This window comes from Urocitellus parryii, chromosome 3, assembly GCF_045843805.1.
Source record: "Urocitellus parryii isolate mUroPar1 chromosome 3, mUroPar1.hap1, whole genome shotgun sequence".
Taxonomy (NCBI): domain Eukaryota; kingdom Metazoa; phylum Chordata; class Mammalia; order Rodentia; family Sciuridae; genus Urocitellus; species Urocitellus parryii.
In genome coordinates this window covers 80,542,409-80,562,204 of record NC_135533.1, presented here as the reverse complement: position 1 = coordinate 80,562,204, position 19,796 = coordinate 80,542,409, and the positions used below count along the sequence as shown (strand labels likewise).

Here is a 19,796-nt window from a genome sequence, read left to right as displayed (position 1 = left end):
CTCAAAAACAAGAGGTTTTCCCTGGGACTCTGATATTCTCCCCCTTTACTCTTCACCTCGCTCTCTTTTTTCTTCTAACTGCCTACTAAACATCTCCCGCATGGTGTCTTATCAGTACTAAAACATCAGCTGTCTGAAACAGACTGCTCAGTCTTCCCATGAGCAATCTTCTGCACATCTTTTTCCCATTTGGTGGCATTCCCATTCTCTTGATCACCATAGTTGTCTTCAACTGCCAAATCCTGAGGGTTCTACCTTTTCCTTTTTTCTTGCAATTGGAAACATTCTAGTGTGCTCACAAACTATGCTTAGGTTGTCATGGAGCATATTAACTTAGTTAAGAACAGGGTACTTTTCTTACTCATCTTGGCCTGGTACATGGTATCCATCACCATGGATGTCCTATCTAAAGGAGGCCCTTTCTATTTGTTGACTTAATGACTGTCAATTAAGTGGGGTTTTCTTTTTTTGTTTAGTTTGGGTTTTTGTTTATTTGTTTGGTACTGGGGATTGAAGCCGGGGGAACTGAAATGCATCCCCAGTCCTTTTTGTATTTTTTATTTTGAAACAGGGTCTTCTAAGTTGCTGAGGCTGGCCTCAAACTTGCAGTCCTCTTGCCTCAGTCTCCCAAGTTGCTGGGATTACAGGGGTACACTACCACACCTGACTCCGTTAAGTGTTTTAACATTTTTCTTACATTTCATGAAGTATTTGTCATTGAACATATTTTCCATGATAGTTCTCTTAGTACTTTTACTCTTAACCAAGCAAGCACCAGAATAGAATTTCATATCCAGAACCTCAATTATGGTACTTCTGCCCTTTTTCAACATGAGAAAATTTTTAAGGGTATATGGGTTGTTAGCATTCATTTAACTTTCCTTCCTCAGAGCCCGACATAATGCATAGGATTATTATGTTTTCATGGCAGTTTTTTGATAACCTACATCTCCCTTCATTCATTGATTTTTCTGCTTTTTCTCTTTTTTTATTTTTAACAGGTTTTCAAAATAGAACCTATTACAATGACATAAGGTGCTATTGATAGTACATCAGTCTGATTCAGCTAATGCCCTGCCCAGTAGAGTATAGCTGCTGTGCACAGCCGTGTAATACACGTCAGTTGCACAGACATTAGAGAAGCCCTCCCATCCATATGTATGCACGTGGCCCGCGGAAGTTAATAATGCCATATATCACGTGCGTGTAGAATGTAAAACGTACTTCGGAATGACAGCAGTCATATAAAATGAATATTGGCTCACGACTAGAGGAAACCCAGGGAAAGATTTTTATCTTTTCAAATCACACAATTATTTGTCTGTGGGTCTTAGTATCCCAGACCTTCATTCCTTTTTTTTTTTTTTTTCCTTTCTGGTCAATATATACCCTTCTCTCTAGCCGCTTTATTTTACGTCAGCCACATGGATAACAAAAGAACTGCTTCAGAGAAATGAAAGATAGCAATTACACATTGGTATTCATGTTACGGGAGTCACACTGCCGTCCTCAGGGAGTTGAACAATGAATATCCAACATTAATTGCCACAGAAACTGTGCATCTGACCTTGCTGAAATGTAATACATCAGTTTTACATAGTAAAATTATTTGCCACTAAAAGATTTTCAAAGAATCATCATAAAATTAAACTACTGTTTAGAATGACCAATACTGATTGTTTTTAAGAAAATCTGGGAGGATTTGAATGACTGGATCACTGCATTTCCTAAAAATCAGAACACCAGGAGTTAAAATCACAATCTTATTGACTTGATTGGTAATTATGACAAGATTAGTGCCTTTCTATTCTTATGAAAGGTGAATAAATCATTGGCATCCCTGATTGGCCTATAGAAACAATTAATAAGGTAAAATGGATATGGCACTTTCTGGCCATCAGGGGTGGGGATAACCTCCTTTAGGTTTGTACCTAATTAACAGGATTTTTCTGTCAATAGCAGAAACATGCTAAAAATCTTAACCCATGTTCAAAAGGTGGCATCATTTTTAAGGTGAAACCTACATACTTTTACCTTTTTCTCAAATCATCAAAAGTATAGAAGTTAGGTTTTCTTACATGCATCTTATGATTCTCTGTCCTGGGCTATCTTATCCTTCCTGGGTATTGCACATTGGGAGTTTCACACTAAACCCTCTGGAAGTGTTCATCGCTCAGAGTTGTGTCCACACTGCTGGGTCAGCAGGGAGCGTCCCTCTGCAACTGAGCCACGTCAGCGGGCCACACTGGCTCTGGGCTGTGGAAGCTGTGTGTGCAGAAATGAATGATGGTTCAGCCTTCTCTCCTTTTAAAAAGGGACTGAGGTGAAGAAAGTCAGTGCAGCCACCCATGACATCCAAATTTCAGCCTCGATAAGATTCTAACTAGAGATCCATTTTTGCTTTTATGCTGGCAAAACAAGCACATGATAAATTTGAAGACCATCTCGAGTCTGGGGCGGGAGGGGGGACTATCTGAATGATTGAATGGGTAGTTTTCAAGTAAGGCTGTGCTCATTCTTTAGTGTTTAAATAATGTATATTTTTATATGATTTCCACGATTTTTTAAAGAGTGTTTAAAAACATTAACCAGGTAAAAGAGAAGTCATATGCAGTTAGTATGTTGTGTTTTTTTAAACTTTGAATTTTGTGTTCTCTAATTCAAATTGTTCAGATAGTTTAAATGAACTCTTTGAATCTCAACTTTCACCCTACCTATTTCTTTTAAGGTATTTGTGCCTGTCTACTGCTTTACCTTTCTATGGAACTTAAGTCTGGATTCTGTATATTAGAGGGAGACTCTTGGCCCTACTCCTGATTTATTCCAAATATTTAAAGAAATGGTGCTGTAAAGCTTGCACATGCAACTCTAGTTAGCTCCTTCTTAATTTTCTCTTCTTTCTCTCTCCCATCCATCACTCCTGTCCACAATTAAAGCAAGATGATGAAGTGACGACTGTTCAGGTTAAAGAGCAAGACCAGACCGTCCTGCTGCTGAGGAAAGTGCGCTGCTGTGGCCCTGCCCCCACCGCTGGGAGTGCGGAGAGCGATTGGAGGTGAGAGTTTCCCCTGCAGCCGTGCAGGCACGCGCTCCCAGTTTCCTTCTCTGCTGCCTTCCCTTCCCCTTGCTCCATCTCACTCGCTCTCTGCCTCCTCTATCCTCCCTCCCTCTCTTTTCTCTCCGCCTCTCGCCTCTCCAGTTCTAGCTGACTGCAGAGCTCTTAGCAGCCAGATGGACTCAGTTCCCAGTGAAAGGACAGGGATGGCAAGATCTTTTAGCATTTAGGGGATGCCTTTGTTAGTAACCGTTCACAATGGGCAGCTCCCGGCTGAGAGTCTTTGACCCTCATCTAGAGAGGAAAGATTCATCGGTGCTCTCAGACCGAGAGCTGCCCTTGCCTACCTTCGATGTGCCTTATTTCAAATACATCGATGAAGAGGATGAGGATGATGAATGGAGCAGCCGCTCGCAGTCTTCCACCGAGGATGACTCAGTGGACTCTCTGCTCTCTGACAGATACGTGGTGGTGTCCGGAACCCCAGAGAAGATCTTGGAGCACCTTTTGAATGACTTGCACCTGGAGGAAGTCCAGGACAAAGAAACAGGTAAGGCAAGGGGTGTCTCCTGCTTCCAGACTTGCAGGAAGCTGCTGATGCCCTTGTCAGTATCCTTAGGGGCGAGGCTCCCACTGTTGGCTGAAACCAGGTGGGATGAAATAGCATATGCTTTGTGTGCCTCCCCCTTTGCCCTGTGCTGTTTTGTTTAAATCCAGTAAATGGACACATGTAGTTCCCAAGCAGCTGCCTGGGAAGTAACTGTACAAAGAAAATGATATGAAGGCGGATGTTCTTATTTCTTTGGTAATTTTTACTAAATCTCACCTAAAGGCAACTGGCAAAAGGCCAGTGTTCTATAGCCCTTGTGCAGTAGAAAGAAATACAAGGGGAGGAAGGTTAGCAGACATTTACCTGGTGTGTAGGAGATGCTGAGCTGGGGGCAGCAGCTTCCCTGCTGAAATGTCAACAATTACTGCAACTACTCAGCAGCTATATGCTCAGCAGCAACTTCTGCTTTTTTTTCCAAGTGGTTTACAAACTGCTGCTCAGAGCAAGCCCTGGGGTGCAGAAAATGATACTCAGCTTTCCAGACTAGAAACTATAATTCACTAGAGCCTTATTGATCAGACTTGTCCGTTTTTATTCGACCTGAGAGAAAAATACCCATTTAGCTTTTTCATCCATGCACTTTTGAAAACACTACTAGTCCATTTATAAAATGATTTACCCATAATTTCCTTTATCAGGGCAGGGAGAGCACTTGCTTCTCTGATGCAGAATTTGCAATTTGTTCCAGCCTGGAGCAATTATTCCAGTGAATGGGACTCTGGTGTTGGCCTGAATTTTACAACTTGATACCCTCACTAAAATGCACTTTTTGTGGCTACCATAGCACCTGTGACACCCATACTTTGCAAAACTGATTGCGTCAAGAAAAGAGAGCTGCAGGTTGTATTAGTACAGAATATCTACTTAGGTTTTTACCATGCAGAAGGGATGGTAAAATACAGTCTCCTTGAATCCCTGTAGTTTTTTGTTTTGTTTTGTGGAAGGGAAGAGGGTTACTGAGGATTGAACCCTGGGCCTAGACAAGCACTCTTACCACTGAGCTACCTCCCCAGTCCTATTATTTTATTTTGAAACAAGGTGTTATTGTGTTGTCCAGGCTGGCCTCAATGTTGAGATATTCCTGCCTCAGCCTCCTGAGTATAGCAAAGACTATAGTTGTGTGCACCATGTCCAGCATCAATAGTTTTGTTTGAACATGAGTGATGGCTAGATCTATATTACATTACAAAGGTCAATAAGAGAAGCAATGTGTGAAATATGTGAATGGGTTTCTAAAAAAAGCAAGTGATTCAATCACGTATCCTATGATAATGTTATTGTCAATTTCAAAATTCAAATGAATATTTGGCATTTAATTGGGAAAATCAATAGCTCTCCCTTATATACAATAAAATAAGCTAAACGAAAAGTATTGTTGTGGCACTTTCTGGGTTGTTTTGTATCTCTGCACATTAATATTTCATGCATTTAAGCACTATTCCCATGATCTGCTTCATCAGGCACAATTATCATGGAACTGGGCATACTTTCCCACGTAATGATTGCCAGACTACTTTACACAGGTGGTTTGCACTTAAAAGGCAGGAAGTTGCCTGTCATGGAAAGAGAACAGTATACTTTAAATGTGGTAGAGCTTTGGAGGTATTGGATGCTTTCTGCTGCTTAGTATCATAAGCATAGAAATTATTTAATTTGAATTCTTTTTTTCTTACTACTTGTCATTAGTTTGTGTTCTCTCTCTCTACCCCACCTTGCCCATTTCTTTGAGGTGCTAAAGATGGAAACCAGGGCCTGGTGCAAGTTAGACAGGTGCTCTACCACTGAGCTGTACCCTCAGCCCATCCTCTTTATTTTTGAGAAAAATGGCCCAGGTGCTCACTAACAGGTTGGCCATTTAACAGGGAATGACTTATCACCTTTATTACTGTTACTAATGCCAGCAATTGCTTCCTGTTGGGAATGGGGATGCACATGGTGTCTAGTGATTTTTATTCTCAATTATACCAACCCTGAGGTCAAATATTTCACTTTGGCCACCTGCACACAAAGCAGAGGATCAGGACTCAGTGATGTGACCCACACAGCCCTGACCTGAGTAGAGCAGGAGGGGGCTAGTCAGGCTCAGCCCCACCTGATTGCTGCTCATTTCCTTAGACATTGAGGAGTAGACACACATGAAACTTCAGTTTTATAGAGACATTGGAGAGTAAAAATAATAGCAACTTTCCTCCCATCAAAGGAGAATTTGATAAAAAGGAAAAAGTCAACTTTGGAGAGAGTTATGTGCATAGAAAAGGGACACCTAAGTGGAAGTCTCATGTAGCTTTTCAAAACTTCAAGCCTACAGCTTGGAGAAAATACAACTGAAAAGCTATCATGTAGCTTTTTGTTGATAAAATTTTAGAAAACAAAACAAATTTTGCATGTACATTGAAGAAAAGTGCTTATTCATTTGCAGTAGTTAGAATACTAAATGAATGGTATATTTCAAGTCATTGAGGCCCCTTGCCATTGACTGAGGTGAGTTCTAGTTCTTTATCTTGGAGGTGGCCGGCAGGCTCATTATCAGAGGCCTGTGTGTGCAAGAGCCTAATCGAGCTGCATAAACCATATGGAAGACAGATGGAGGGAAACGAGAAGGGGCTGCAATAAAAGCCTGCAGCAGCATTTTTATGTTCCTGAGTGCCCCTTTTAGTGAGGTAGAGCCATATGGGGCCAGGGGAGCCATATGGTGGCCCCTCCACATGGCCCTGGTGGCAATGAGGAGGAAAGTATACATGGGAAGAAATAAATGGTCCTAGAAGCTGGGATGAGCCTGTTCTGGATTCTTACATTCCAACATTCCTGTACCCACCAGAGACTCGGGAAGACAACCAAGAAAGAGACGTTATTTTCCCTTCTCTTTCCCATGAAAGGCACTTAGTTGTGAAAATGTAGGCCCAGACCCCAATAGAGGAGGTCTTCTATGCTCACACAGGACAATTGATATTAATATGCAAGTAGAAAAGTTTACTGAATTGAATGGAATCAAAAGATGCATGCCAGACTTTTGAGATAAAGCGTTTATTTTATTGCTACTTGAATTGAGAATAGAATAGAAACAATTCAATAATTCATACAGTACTCTACCGCCAAATCAAGCTAAGTTTTAAAGGCAAAAATTGTTCTAGGGATGCTGAAAAGCAGCCTACTAATGACTTTTATAAATGATTTGCATCCACCTACCATACCTACTTTCAAGCCCATCTGCAGACTTTGCCTTCCTGGTAGTACCAGGCACAGGGAGTCCTCCAGAGATACCTGTGGAATGATGAGTGAGCAAGTCCCTCTAAACTCTTAAATAGAAGAAAGGAGAATGCTGGTAGGGAACAGGTAAACCAGCCAAGCATTTAGATCTTCCTTTGCAACCAACTTTGAAATCTTTTCGTCTAGTACTTTCTCTTCTGTTTACTCATTTAGCAATAATACTTACAAATAGCAAACAGCACTAAAATTCTTTATAATCTAAACTTTTGAGCATTTTTTTCTTTTCTACCGTATAGTCCTTCATTTTTTTTGAAATGGAAAAACTGAAACTGACCATTAGATATTTATTTGTGAATGTGGAAAGTGATTGAAGCTGTTGTCAAAGATTTCCCTTTTCTTTCAGGGTTCAGGTTCTGACTTGAAACATTTTAGATTGTTAGAGAAAAATGAAGCAGTTTCTGCAGCTCTATCTTTTATCTTCTCAGAAATAGGGCAGGCATCATCGGGCACTCTCAGCCCACGAGAATTACAGGGAAGGCAAGACTGAAAAAAAAAAAAAACCAGGGAGCTGTGAGTAGAGGGGCTGCAGGGAGGAAGGTACCCGATGAGAACCAGCCAGCTCTTCCCGGAGGTCCCAGTAGTGTCCCCCTTGACACCTTTTCCCTTCCCTGGAGAGGATAAGTATGTGTGGCTTAGAAATGCTTCTGTAGAAAATAATGAGTTCTGTTTTAAAGCAGGGGGGAAGCGGTATCTGATTGATTATAGAAAATTGATTGATATTAGAAAAACCTTAATATTGATCTTTCTTTTTGAGTATGTGTTGTGATGAGTCTGCCTTAGGAAAAACACAAGATGAAATGTTATTTTCCATTTCTTATTCTCATTTTCTAATTCCTTACTCATCTTTTCTAAGAAAATGCACTTATGATGATAGGCTTCCAAGGAAAACAAGCAAGCAGAGTGAACAAGATAGTCAGAATAGGGAAAGCCTGTGACTGGTTCTCATTAAGCCTGACCTGATTTCTTTAAGGTATGGCTGCTTTTTTTTTTTTTTTAATCATTCTGTATATTCTATATTCTATTAACGTGTCCTGGTGTAGACATGTCTGCACAATCTGCCTTGATTGTTCCATGGATGCCTCAGTGTTGGTGGTTCACTTTTAGCAGCAAGTAGTAGGTAGAGCATGTAGTTCAAGAAGTGAATCCCTCCCTGTTCCTTTAAAGCTGTATTTCTGTGGCAGGGCCTGCTTTATAGTATGGAAGTGTCTCCCTTGATGGGGAGAGTCCAGAAGTTTTTGGTGGTCAACCTGGAGGCTTTTTTGAGCTTTGCACTGGCAGAATTTTGAATAAAGGTAAGACAGATGCCTCATTTTCTCTTAACATTTTATCTCCACCCCTGACAGCACCAGGCCCATAATAAGCCCTTGATATGTGGTTTTTATGGGAGAAAATTATGAATGCTTTTCTTCTGATCGTTGGAAAGATAGAACACAATTTAAGTGATCTCCTTCCTTGCTTGACTTTTAGGATGGAACAGAGCTTCCTCACTCGGGTCATGAAACCATTATAACCCTGTAACAGTAGTCCCTGTTGCAGGACTAAAACTGTTTGAGGGTAGGTAGATAAAATTTTAGGTAATGGTAAGTCTTTCTATGGTCTTATGCAATTGATACATATTTTAAATTGTCTTGTATTTATATATTTTCTTTTTATTTTATACCCTCCCCCAAGATGCTGGGGACTGAGCCGAGGGCCTTGTGCATGCTAGGCAGTGGCTCTACCGCTGAGCAATACCTCCATTCCCTTTTGTTTTTATTTATATCATCATATAACAAACTGACCTGTGTAGCTATCTGTGGCTGCACATGAGCAGCACCAGGGCACTTTTAAACAAATCCCAATATCCAAAGATTCTGACTCAGTGGGCTTGAGTAGGGCCCAAGTCTTCCTAGCTTTGACAGCTTCCCAGGTGATGCTAATATGGGACCAGGTTTGAAAACCTCTAAAATAGAACATTGACTGTATATGTTTCACTTCCATCTTTTAAAACACCTACTGTAGGTTTCTAATGTTTTTACATGTACCCTTGCCTCTAAGAGTTAGGGCCATGATTTTTTCTCTCCTTCTTCCCCTTCCAATCCCTTCTCCAGGACTCCATGTCCAGCAGCATGTCTACTGGTCCCTGGAGTCTCTGCATTCTGAAAAGTTTGCAATTCACAAACTGCACTGCTTGTCCTTCTACTATAGTAGTTTTGAGGAAAGGACAAAACTAGAGGCCACACAGCTGTTTGGCTTCTCAGCTCTTGGAATGAGGTGATGATTTAGTGAATGCAACCCATTTGGACTTTACAAGGGTTCTGTTGCCCTACAGAAATCACTGGGTGGCCCTTTGGTCTCATGGCCAAGAATGCTTACTACTCTTGGAAATAATGTTTCAAGAAAGGAGCAAACACATATAAACAGAGTAGAAAAGGGACTGAAATGAGCTTCTAAAGCTGAGAGTCCCAGATCTGTGCTCCATTAATAAACCAGCCTAAGACCTCAAGCAAGTCATAAGTGAAATGATCTCTGAGGTGTCTTTCATCACTAAGACTCTTGGCTTCAAAGGGTTCTGTGCCCTTTTTTTTTTTTTTTTTTTTGCTTCAAAATATGTCAGAAAGCCACAGAATTCTAGATTCAATGGAGACCTGAGAATACATGTAGATGATCTCCAGAATATTCTGGTCATTTTAGGGTAAAAGCACCATGATTTAGCCATCACATGAGAACTGAAGAAATTAGGACTGACTTCATGATGCTTCATTTTGCTGCTGCAGTTTTTCAGCCTCATGGAGCAGTTAGAATGCTGATGGAGTATTGAGCTTGGAATCCAAGGCTCAGTGGCCATGCATGGTGGTGATTTAAGTATGTTTGTACATAACCCTGTCCAATGGGAAACTTTTAAAGTTCCTTTGAGAAATTATGCCATAACATTTCCGAAGAACAGCTTTGATTTATCAGCAGCTAGTAAATTCCATTTGCAGAGTTTTATTACCGAGTCATTTTGGGATATTCAGAAATAGTCTATTGCAAGAGAAAAGCTGCAGTTTTCCCCCAGTTATGAAATATACTACATCATATCTCTTGTACTTTCAACTTTACAGACTACTATAAAAAACATAACAGTGCACTTTTAATTTTTGAGTAGTTTCTATATTCACCTGAATGAATACTTTAGAAAACTCTATTTCCTTCCTTCTACAAATAAATATCTTTGACTTAGAACTAGGTAGGACCATTCTAAATGCTAAGGATACAATGGAAAACAATAGACAAATACCTTATCTTCATGGAAGCTTATCTTCTAGGGAAGGGAATTAGATAATAAATTAAAAATACTACATATTCTAAGATGAGTGCTAAGTAGCCAATATTATTACAGACACTAGTTTAGGATAATTACACTCATGTGTCTTCAAAAACAGATCATTATCTTGATTAGGATAAATATTTTGCAAGTGTAGAAATAAGTCAAAACTAATCAAACTGTGTGTTTTAAATCAGGTTTATTTTGTGTCAAATATAGTTCAATAAAACTTTTTAAAATGAAAAATTATGTTGGCAACAAGATAACTTAATGTATTTAAAGTATTTTAGGAATTAACTTGAAATAAAGCTAAGAGCCAAAAGAAATAGACTAAATTAAAATAAAAGAAATAACATAGGAGAAATAAAAGAAATTTAAAGTGTGTACATTTGCCCCAAGTTAGTAAATAGCTGCTATTAGTGCTGCAGAATCTATGCACATGGAAATGTTTGATAAGGATATCAGCCTTTTACTATCTTAAACTGTGAAAAAAAAAGCTTTCTTCAAAATGAATAACTGAACTGGGATGCACTCAAGGTCTTTTCAGCTTTATGAACCTGTCACTTTTAAATATTAGGTTAATTTTGCTTGCATACATACTAATAAAAAAATCAGTGGAAGACTGAATTCATTTGCACAAACTCCAGCTGCCCTGGGTGTGCCTCACATGCAGATGATGAGCACCACTGCTCAGCAAAGGCCTGTTTTCCACATAAGCAAAGACTCAAGCAGCTATACATGGTGACAGAACTCCCCGAAATGCTGTCAAGAGAGAACTGCAATAAAAGTGCCCAAATTCGAATATAGTTTCTACTTTGCCCTGTCATGTTCATGTTGTGGTTTTTGTTGGGTCTGTTTTGATCTGGTTTTTTGGCAGTTCCCTTAGCTTCTCTCCTGATGACTAATATGGAGAATGTAATGTGTTTGTCAACCATAATGGAAGCATTGGGAGACTTTATAAATTTATGTTGACAAAGTGAGGAGATAATTAGAGCTGGGTTGAAATGTTCTTTTCAGTTGTCTTGTTTTTAAAAGCAGAGGTCCCAGACTGAATGATATTTGAGGAAGGCCCCTTCCAGAACTGAAGGCCAAAGTTCAAAGATTATTCAGAATTCCAATTCATTTATCCAAGCCTCATCCCATTAGATGGATCCTTGTGCAGAATAATTGTCAGCATTTCATGACTTTAAGTGCTAGGTAGAAGTTAACTAAGTTGCTTAGGTGATGGAGTGAATGTTTGAATCTGGAAAAGCACCCAGATACACTCCAAGCTTTATTCCAAAAATAATTTTTGTTAGAGACTAAAATCATGGATTAAATACATAATTGAATTTTTAAAAAAAGTGTATTGTCCAACTCAAACTGTACACTCCTCAAATCAGGCCCTTTGCTACTGAGTGAACTAATCACCAGAAATGGTGGGGCTTGCCTGTAATTCCAGCCTTTTCTAATCCCAGCCACTCAGGAAGCTGAGGCAAGAGGATCACAAGTTCAAGTCCAGCCTCAACAATGTACTGAAACCTGATCTCAAAAAAAAAAAGTTGTGGGTGTAGTTCAGTGGTAGAGTACCCCTGGATTAAATCCCCTTACCACACACACAAAGAAAAGGTAAATTAATCTGTAGCACAAAAATCTGCTTGTTTATTTCCATCTCTGAGCAGGATAGCCAGCTAATTGCTTCAAAATGCTTAAAAAAAGGGGGGGGGGCTGGGGTTGTGTCTTAGTGGCAGAGCGCTCACCTAGCACATTCGAGGCCCTGGGTTTGATCCTCAGAACCACATAAAAACAAATAAATGAAATAAAGATATTGTATCCAACTAAGAAATAAATACTAAAAAAAAAAAAAAAAAGGGAGAGGGATTCTAGCTGACATCCTATCAGACCACTCAGATAAGTGACTGAAAACTAGATTTGTCTTTGGATTTCATTTAAGATGTTCATCTTCTGGGTTAATCTATTTGCACCACCTATTAACATGCAATATTATGTATGATAACAGGGGAATTGATGCTTTAACACTGCTAGTAGATTGTGGGTTCATTAATACCCTTGTTGGTAATGAAGCAAGGTGAAATGAAGTGAGACTGAGCTGAAGTATAAGATCATTAACATACACTGACTAATAATGGAAATGTGGACAAATTCATTACAGCATAACCAATGGGCAAAGGAAGATGTTTAATGGATAAGGCTGTGATAAGTAGGTATGCATCATACCTTTCAGGGAAATTGTGCCTCTTTAGAATGAGAGTGGATCCATTATTTGGATGCATTTTCAAAATTGCATCATTTTCATGTTTACTCCATGCTTTTGCTACAGTTTATAGTCTGAATTTTAATTTGATTTTGCAAATGATTTCAGCATGAATGATTATAAAAAAGTGTAATAGTTTTCCAACGAGTGTCAAGTTTTCAGTGAAATGCAGGGCCATTTATGCATGTTTACCCAATATTTGTAGTGCACTATGTAGAGATGAACATTTTCATTCAATGTTTAGTTTTATATTCTCTTTCAGTTTCTCCCCTTGTTTATTTTGTGCCCACTGATAAAATTTATATATGTGAGTATGTCTCCTTATAAATAAAGTAGAAAATAAAAGCACTGGGCAATTAAAACTGTAATATTTAACCACAGGGAAATTAAAATTAGCTTATCAGATGTGGCTTTTGCCATAAAATGGTGACCATTTATAGCAGACTTTGTAAAGAGAAAGTACAGGTGCAAGTCCAGAGCATCCTGGGGACAAATTAAAATATCCTAATTTCCCTGTGTAAAGGACAGCCAATATGGAAGATGTAGAAATGAATGAACTTTCTTCTTTACTCACATTTGCTTTGGGGAGGGGGATGCCAGGGATTGAACCCACTGAGCCATATCCCCATCCCTTTTTTGTATTTTTTTTAGAGAGGGTCTCACTGAGTTGCTTAGTACTTCGCTTATTTTTGCTGAGGCTGGCTTTGAACTCACAATCCTCTTGCCTCAGCCTCCCAAGCCACTGGGATTACAGGCATGCACTACTGTCCCAGGCTCACATTTGTTTGCACTTTTTATTTACATGTATTTGTTTCACTTAAAAGACTTTCCCTCCTGTTCAAGCACCCAACTTGTTTCCCATTTTTGTTATATAGAGTTCCATGGGTAACCTTGGGTTGTTTTCATAGTTAAGTAAATTTCTAATTTTCTAGACTGGCTGGAGAATAAATTATTGCAAATAAAATATTGTGGCATACTGAGAGTCACCATAAGTATGTTACATGAATTGTCAATTTTCAGGGATCAAAATATATAAAATTATACTGTTTTCAAATATATAATACAGTGGCCAATCCAAATACTCAACCCAGTGTATCTGATAAGTCACAAAGTTAATGTAAAATTATGGGGTCCCAATAGTAGTCCTCAGTTTTAGTGTTATATAAATAAGACATTGGCTTACGTCTACAGAGTCTCCTTGACATAAAATGAAGGTTGCTTTTAAAAAAAAAACAACATTTTTTTTTGATACCAGGAATTGAATTCAGGGGTGTTTTACCAATGAGCTACATCTGGATTCCTTTTTATTTTTTGAAACAGGTTATTGCTAAGTTGCTGAGGCTGGCCTCAAACTTGCAATCCTCCTGCCTCAGCCTTCAGAGCCACTAGGATTACAGGCATAGCAGCTGATTAAAGGTTGCTATTGTAACACAAATCCTCTGTCTAACTCATCAATTTTCTATCTGAAATTCTTTAGAAAAAATAATTCTTACAGCATAGTTTTTCAGTTTAGTGGTAGCCAGGGATTTCATTCTTTTAAAAGGAAAATTCTGTTCTCAAATTTTTAAACCATATTTTGTCTGTAAGTTTCACGTCATTTGGCATACTTAATATTGGATTTTAGTAGAAACACATGTTATTTTGTCAGTGCCCTGCTGTATTTCCAGAAGCACCTTTCAAGTCAGGCCTTTCTGAAGGAGTACATTGAAAGGAGCAACAGAAATTGAAAGGAGACATTCATGAAGACAAGATGCTGTGTCAGTAGTGAGTTTGAGAACTAATAAATAGTTTTAGCAAAATGATAGTTTCCCTCTAGCCCCAGCAGCTGAAATTACTGAAGGGATGGGGATGTAGCTCACGTGTAGAGCACTTGCCGACAGTGGGTGCAGCCTGGCTTGGATCCCCACACTGGGGGGAAGAAAAATCTTGAAATTGCTTGGGTAAGTCAGAGGTTGAGAAAACTCACTCTCTCCATCTCTTTCTCTGTGTCTCAGAGATCTTGTGTCATCTCTCCAGACAACTGATGCATTTAAAGTGAGTATTTCAGATGTCCTTCTGAATTTTAAAATGCCGTGACATCTTCCTCAATTAAAAGTTAGCATCCTATCAGAAAATGGATATTTAAAACAATGTTTGCGTAACTGTGTATACTTCAGATCATCTTGCAAGTGTGCAGAAGGAATGTTAGCTGTTAGTATTTTGTTGAATTATAATCACTGCATGTTAACCTCTCACAGCATGCTTCAATCAAATTTTGCTTCATTTAAAGGTTGCAATGCTACAGACAAGCTAGTACATAAAAGGAATATTCTTTGTGGGGGAGAATTTTTGCCTTTACCCAGAATTGAGCTTTTCCTCGTTTCTCTTTGCAGTCTCTCTCACCATAACTGTCCTCTCCCATTTCCCATTATTCTTATTTTTTGCCCTTGAGGCTTTCTCAATGTACAATTGAAACCATTCTTTTTATTATGTTTGCAACTTTTTCCTGAGCTTAAGGCTGCCACTGGGCTGGCAGTGCTTCCCCTGCATCTCAGAAATAAACACAATTAGTCATAATTGTTGCATATGGGTGAACAGATAGCATGGAAAACTAAACCCCAGAAATCCCAATCTTACCATAATCTAAATGTTGACAGAAAATAATTTTCAGAGCAATTCCCTTTTCTGCTCCAGACTTGGTAGTCTTATCTCTATTCAGCACTTAAGTATATTTGTGAATCCTCTTTTAAATCATTCAAATGAGCTCCACTTAGTGCAAATATTATAAGTTGAAATTGCCCATTGCATACCTGGCTGGATACTTGTATTTAAATTCTCAGTCTAAAAGTAATCATAGTTTTAGGCATATGGGTATATGCATGCTTTATCTTATATCCCTTCCAGTCTGCTTTAAATGTGTTCATTATGAAGAAGGATTCACACAGTATTTAGGGCAACTTTGGTTTCCCTTGCCCCACATTTTCTTCTGGTCTTGCTTGGTATCATTTATTTTGATTTTGTGTTGCAGATTTATAGATTTCTCAAATCTAGTATTACATCATGTGTTTTGTTATGGAAAATAAAAAACTAGAGGGGTAGCTCCGTCGCAGAGCATGAATTTAACATGGACAGGGTCTTGGGTTCAAATCAGCACCCATCCTAATTTTGGATTTTCTTTCAAGAGTGGGCCATACAAAATGTGACTTCTGAGGTCTTGATTCAATTTGATCTGAATTTGGAGACATTGCAAGCCATTTTTAATAACCACTAATGACACTTGTAGACAATTTGGGTCAGCTCGAATTGTGCCAGAGTTGATTGACATAGCATGCCTATCTCAGAATTAAGACATTCTACACCATTTGACAGTCTCCTGAAGAGGGAGGTTGTTCTTTCAAAACAAAAACATTTGAGGCACATGTGTTTTTAGCAGATTCTAGAAATCCATAGTATTGAGATCAGGATAAATCCACAATACCTATTGCTGCTTACATGTTATTTTCCTACTTTTGATAATGGAGAAACTTGAAAAGCAGATTTATTACTGATCACATGCTTGAACCTTTGAAAATGTCCAGTGTAAATGTATTATTTGTGATTAGGCATGATGCAGATTGTAGAAAAATTAAGGGTGGTTTAAACATGATGTAAATGTATTTTTCTCTCATTTAAAAATAGTCATAGAAAAATGCAGTCCAAAGCTGATCAGACACCCTGATATTAGCCAGTACTAAGATTCCTTTCAGCTTTTGTCTCTAATGTCCCTAGAGTCAGGCCTTCATCCAACAGGCTCAGATGGCTAATAGCATGCTGGTCCAGGCAACCCAATGTGAAAAGCATGAACATACCTTTCCATCGCACTGGCTTCTGCTTTTATCCTATGAGCCAAAACTTAGTCTTGTGATCACATCTAGCTGCAAGTGAAGTTGGAAAATGCACTGCTTTTTACTTCAAATATATAGGAAGCAAAATGCCCAGATTCTTAGAGAAATGGAAAATAGCACGTAATTTTATAATGGAAGTTGTCCTTAGTGGGTTTTTTTTTTTGACACTGTAGACCTGAAACCATAATTATATATTTTTTCTTCAAAGAAACATAAGCATTGTGATTTAAAGCATTTAAAAAGCCTACAGAGTGGTTTGGATAAACTCTTATATTCACTTGACCAACTCAATATTTTGGGCAAGGTGACATTCCAGTAATCCAAGCAACTCAGGAGGCTGAGGCAGGAGGATTGCAGGTTAAAGACCAGCGCGAACAATTTAGTGAGACCCATCTCAAAATAAAAAAGAGCTGGGGATGTAGCTCATTGGTAGACTTCCTCTGGGTTCAGTTCCCAGTACTAAAGAAGAAAAATTTAGAATAATCTTGTTATATATTAGAATACTAGATTTATTTAACTCTAAAGTACCTCCTCCCTTCTGATTTGGGCCATTGAATTCATGTTTGAGAATTCTACATCTTTCACTACAAAATCCTTAGAATTTTTTTATATATAAACATATAAAACATACATATATAAACATATATAAAACATATGTATATAAAACATATATGTATATAAAACATAGATGTATATATAACGTATATACATACATATATATATATATATATATATTTTTTTTTTTTGGTGCAAATTAAACCCAGGGGTACTTTACCACTGAGCTACTTGTTAAAGTCTCTGAGGCTGGCCTTGAACTTGCAATCCTCCAGTCTCAACCTCCTGAGTCTCGGGAATTGTAGGAATGTGCTATCATGCCCAGCTAGAAATATTTTTCATAAAAGAAATTAAACATATCCCAAGGAACGCTTAGTATATTTTGCCTTGGAATTTCTTTTTTAAACAAAGACACAAATAAAATGTATTCTAGGAGTAGCTTATAGTGTATAATTCTGTATAATACTATTGTAATATAGTAAGAAATACATATTGGTCTCTGCCCCCTAGCACACAGCTCTAAAAACCATGTGATTTCCTGAGAGAGAGAAATGATAGGAGCAACTTTTATTTTAATGTTTAATCTCAGTCCCTGGTTTCTAACACAAGAGCTTCTAAGATCCTTGGATGTACAGAGTGATAAGAGTATCTTTTTGTATACTAACAACTGGTGATCAGGCCCCCCCCCCCATAGCTTCAGGATGGGGACTGGTCACCACAAAGCCCAAGGCTATCACTGGAAGAGTGGACTGGTTAACACACCCCACCACCTCCAGGGAGGGGAACAGGTTAGGAGACTAACTTAGTTACCAATGGACCATGACTTAATCCATCTTTCCTACATAATGAAACCTCTATAAGAATACTGAACCGCAGAGTTGGGGGAGAGCTTCTAGGTTGGTGAACACATCTATGTGCCAGGAGGGTAGTACACCCCAATTCCACAGTGACAGAAGCTTCTATACAAGGGGCCCTTTCAGAGCTCACCTTATGCAGGTCTTCATCTGACTTTTTAAATCTGTCTCCTTTGTACTGCTGCCTTTTATAATGAACCAGGGAATGTGCACCTGAGTTTTGTGAGCCGCTATAGTAAATGATCAGACCAGAGGAAGGTTTTATGAAAGCTCCCAATTTATAGCTAGTTGATCAGAAGTACAGGTGACAACCTGGTGCCCGTGCCTGGTGTTTGAAGAGAAGTGCAGTCTCATAGAACTAAGGACCTAACCTGTAGAGTCTGTACTAACTCCAGGTAGTTAGTGTCAGAACTAAAATGTAGGACAATTGATGTGTTGAAAATAGAAAATAAGCCAGACACGGTGGCACACATCTGTAGTCCCAGCAGCTTGGGAGGCTGAGGCAGGAAAATTGCAAGTTCAAAGCCAACCTAGGCAAAAGTGAGGCACTAAGCAACTCAGTGACACCCTGTCTCTAAATAAAATTCAAAACAAGGCTGGGGATGTAGCTCTGTGGTCGAGTGCCCGTGAGTTCAATCCCAGGTACCAAAAAAATAAGAAAGTAGAAAATCACTTTTTTTTTTCTTTTTATTATGTTGTGTTTAGATTATTCTTGGTGATATTTCAGGAATTTGTGTGCTCATTACATATCTGTAATGTATCATGATTAATCATGAGATTTCGATAGTAAGAGAAAAGCCTAAGGAGGTTTGTAGTTTTGGGAATTAAATGTATTTTTAAAAAAAATGGGGCCCGGGTTGTAGCTCCCTGGTGGAGCATGTGCCTAGCATGCAGGAGGCTCTGAGTTCTATCCCCAGCACCAAAAAATAAAATAAAACAAAAGGACCTATTAGTACCTTTTAGAACAAAGGAGTTTGCGTGAATGCCTTTAGCCTAAGGATGCTAAAAATATTTTAGCTAAAAATAATAATCTTGATCAGTGGCAGCTGATACATTTAATGGTCTGTTTGCCCAGGTGTTGAGCTGTTAGGCATGGACCATACCTGAGCTGAGAGACCACTGAGGCTTTGACAGGGAAGTTTTTTTCCTTTTAATCTATGAAAGAGTGAGCAAAATGTAATTGTGATGAATAATTTTCAGTATCTATAATGTATGCTATGGAGAAGTTTATCTAGAAGATTTTTTGATTTGTCTTTCATTTAAAAAAAAAGTTTTTGCCTTAACATTTCGAGTTTTTAAAAGTATAAATATGTGTCATGTGTAATTGGCCATTAAAACGTTTAATGAATTTGTGGTCTTACCCTTCCGCGTGATGGTCAGGTCTACCTTTAGAAGAGTAAATTGATTATTCAGTTATATCTACTGGCTATGGCCAGTGGAAAATAACAAAATACCTTTGTCCCTACAAAGGAACTCCAGCATACTGGCACATAGGGAAACCAACCTCACACAGAGGCATCTTTGACTATCCATAGCTAATAAGAAGACCAAGCTCCTGTGACTATGCTGTCCCCACCTTCCATATTTGGGGATTCCATGATGCTCCTACATTTCTCCCCCACTCCCACTAGCATGGATTGTTTGCACCCACACCCGCAGGAGAGCCAAGTACAGTGAGCAATAGAGGCAGAGATGGGACTTAGCAAACCTTGGGACCTAGGCCCCTTCCAACACTGCCTTGCTGAGGAGCCTCAGGTTAGTATTCCCCTTGCTTATCTCAGCCTCCTGTCATCATCTCAAGAGAACATAAGACCTGCCTCCTAGGCAAGGTGTGCAGAATTCAGATCATGTAGGTAAAGATCTTGGTACCAGCATACAGTATGTGCTCAGTAAGAGAGCACAGTTAGGGTTATTTTCAAATGCATTGGTTGTCATCATGTTCCCCCATTGTTTTTCCTCATGCCCAGTAAAGCCACTACTGCCTTTCAAGTGCACAGTAAGGAATAGGTGTGGTTTGAAGCAAATTTGGGGTCTCTGGGACTGAAGGGTATG

At 38.9% G+C, this 19,796-nt stretch overlaps 1 protein-coding gene across 2 annotated transcripts in view; it reads left to right on the top strand.

The window, feature by feature from the left end:
* Rapgef5 (Rap guanine nucleotide exchange factor 5) overlaps positions 1-19,796 on the top strand; it is a 228,356-nt gene that overhangs the window by 153,303 nt on the left and 55,257 nt on the right. For both annotated transcript variants that reach the window (XM_077796732.1, XM_077796731.1), the window contains exons 10-11: positions 2,937-3,055; positions 3,517-3,605. In XM_077796732.1, coding sequence (XP_077652858.1) covers positions 2,937-3,055; positions 3,517-3,605 — 208 coding nt within the window. The remainder of the gene's footprint in view (positions 1-2,936; positions 3,056-3,516; positions 3,606-19,796) is intronic.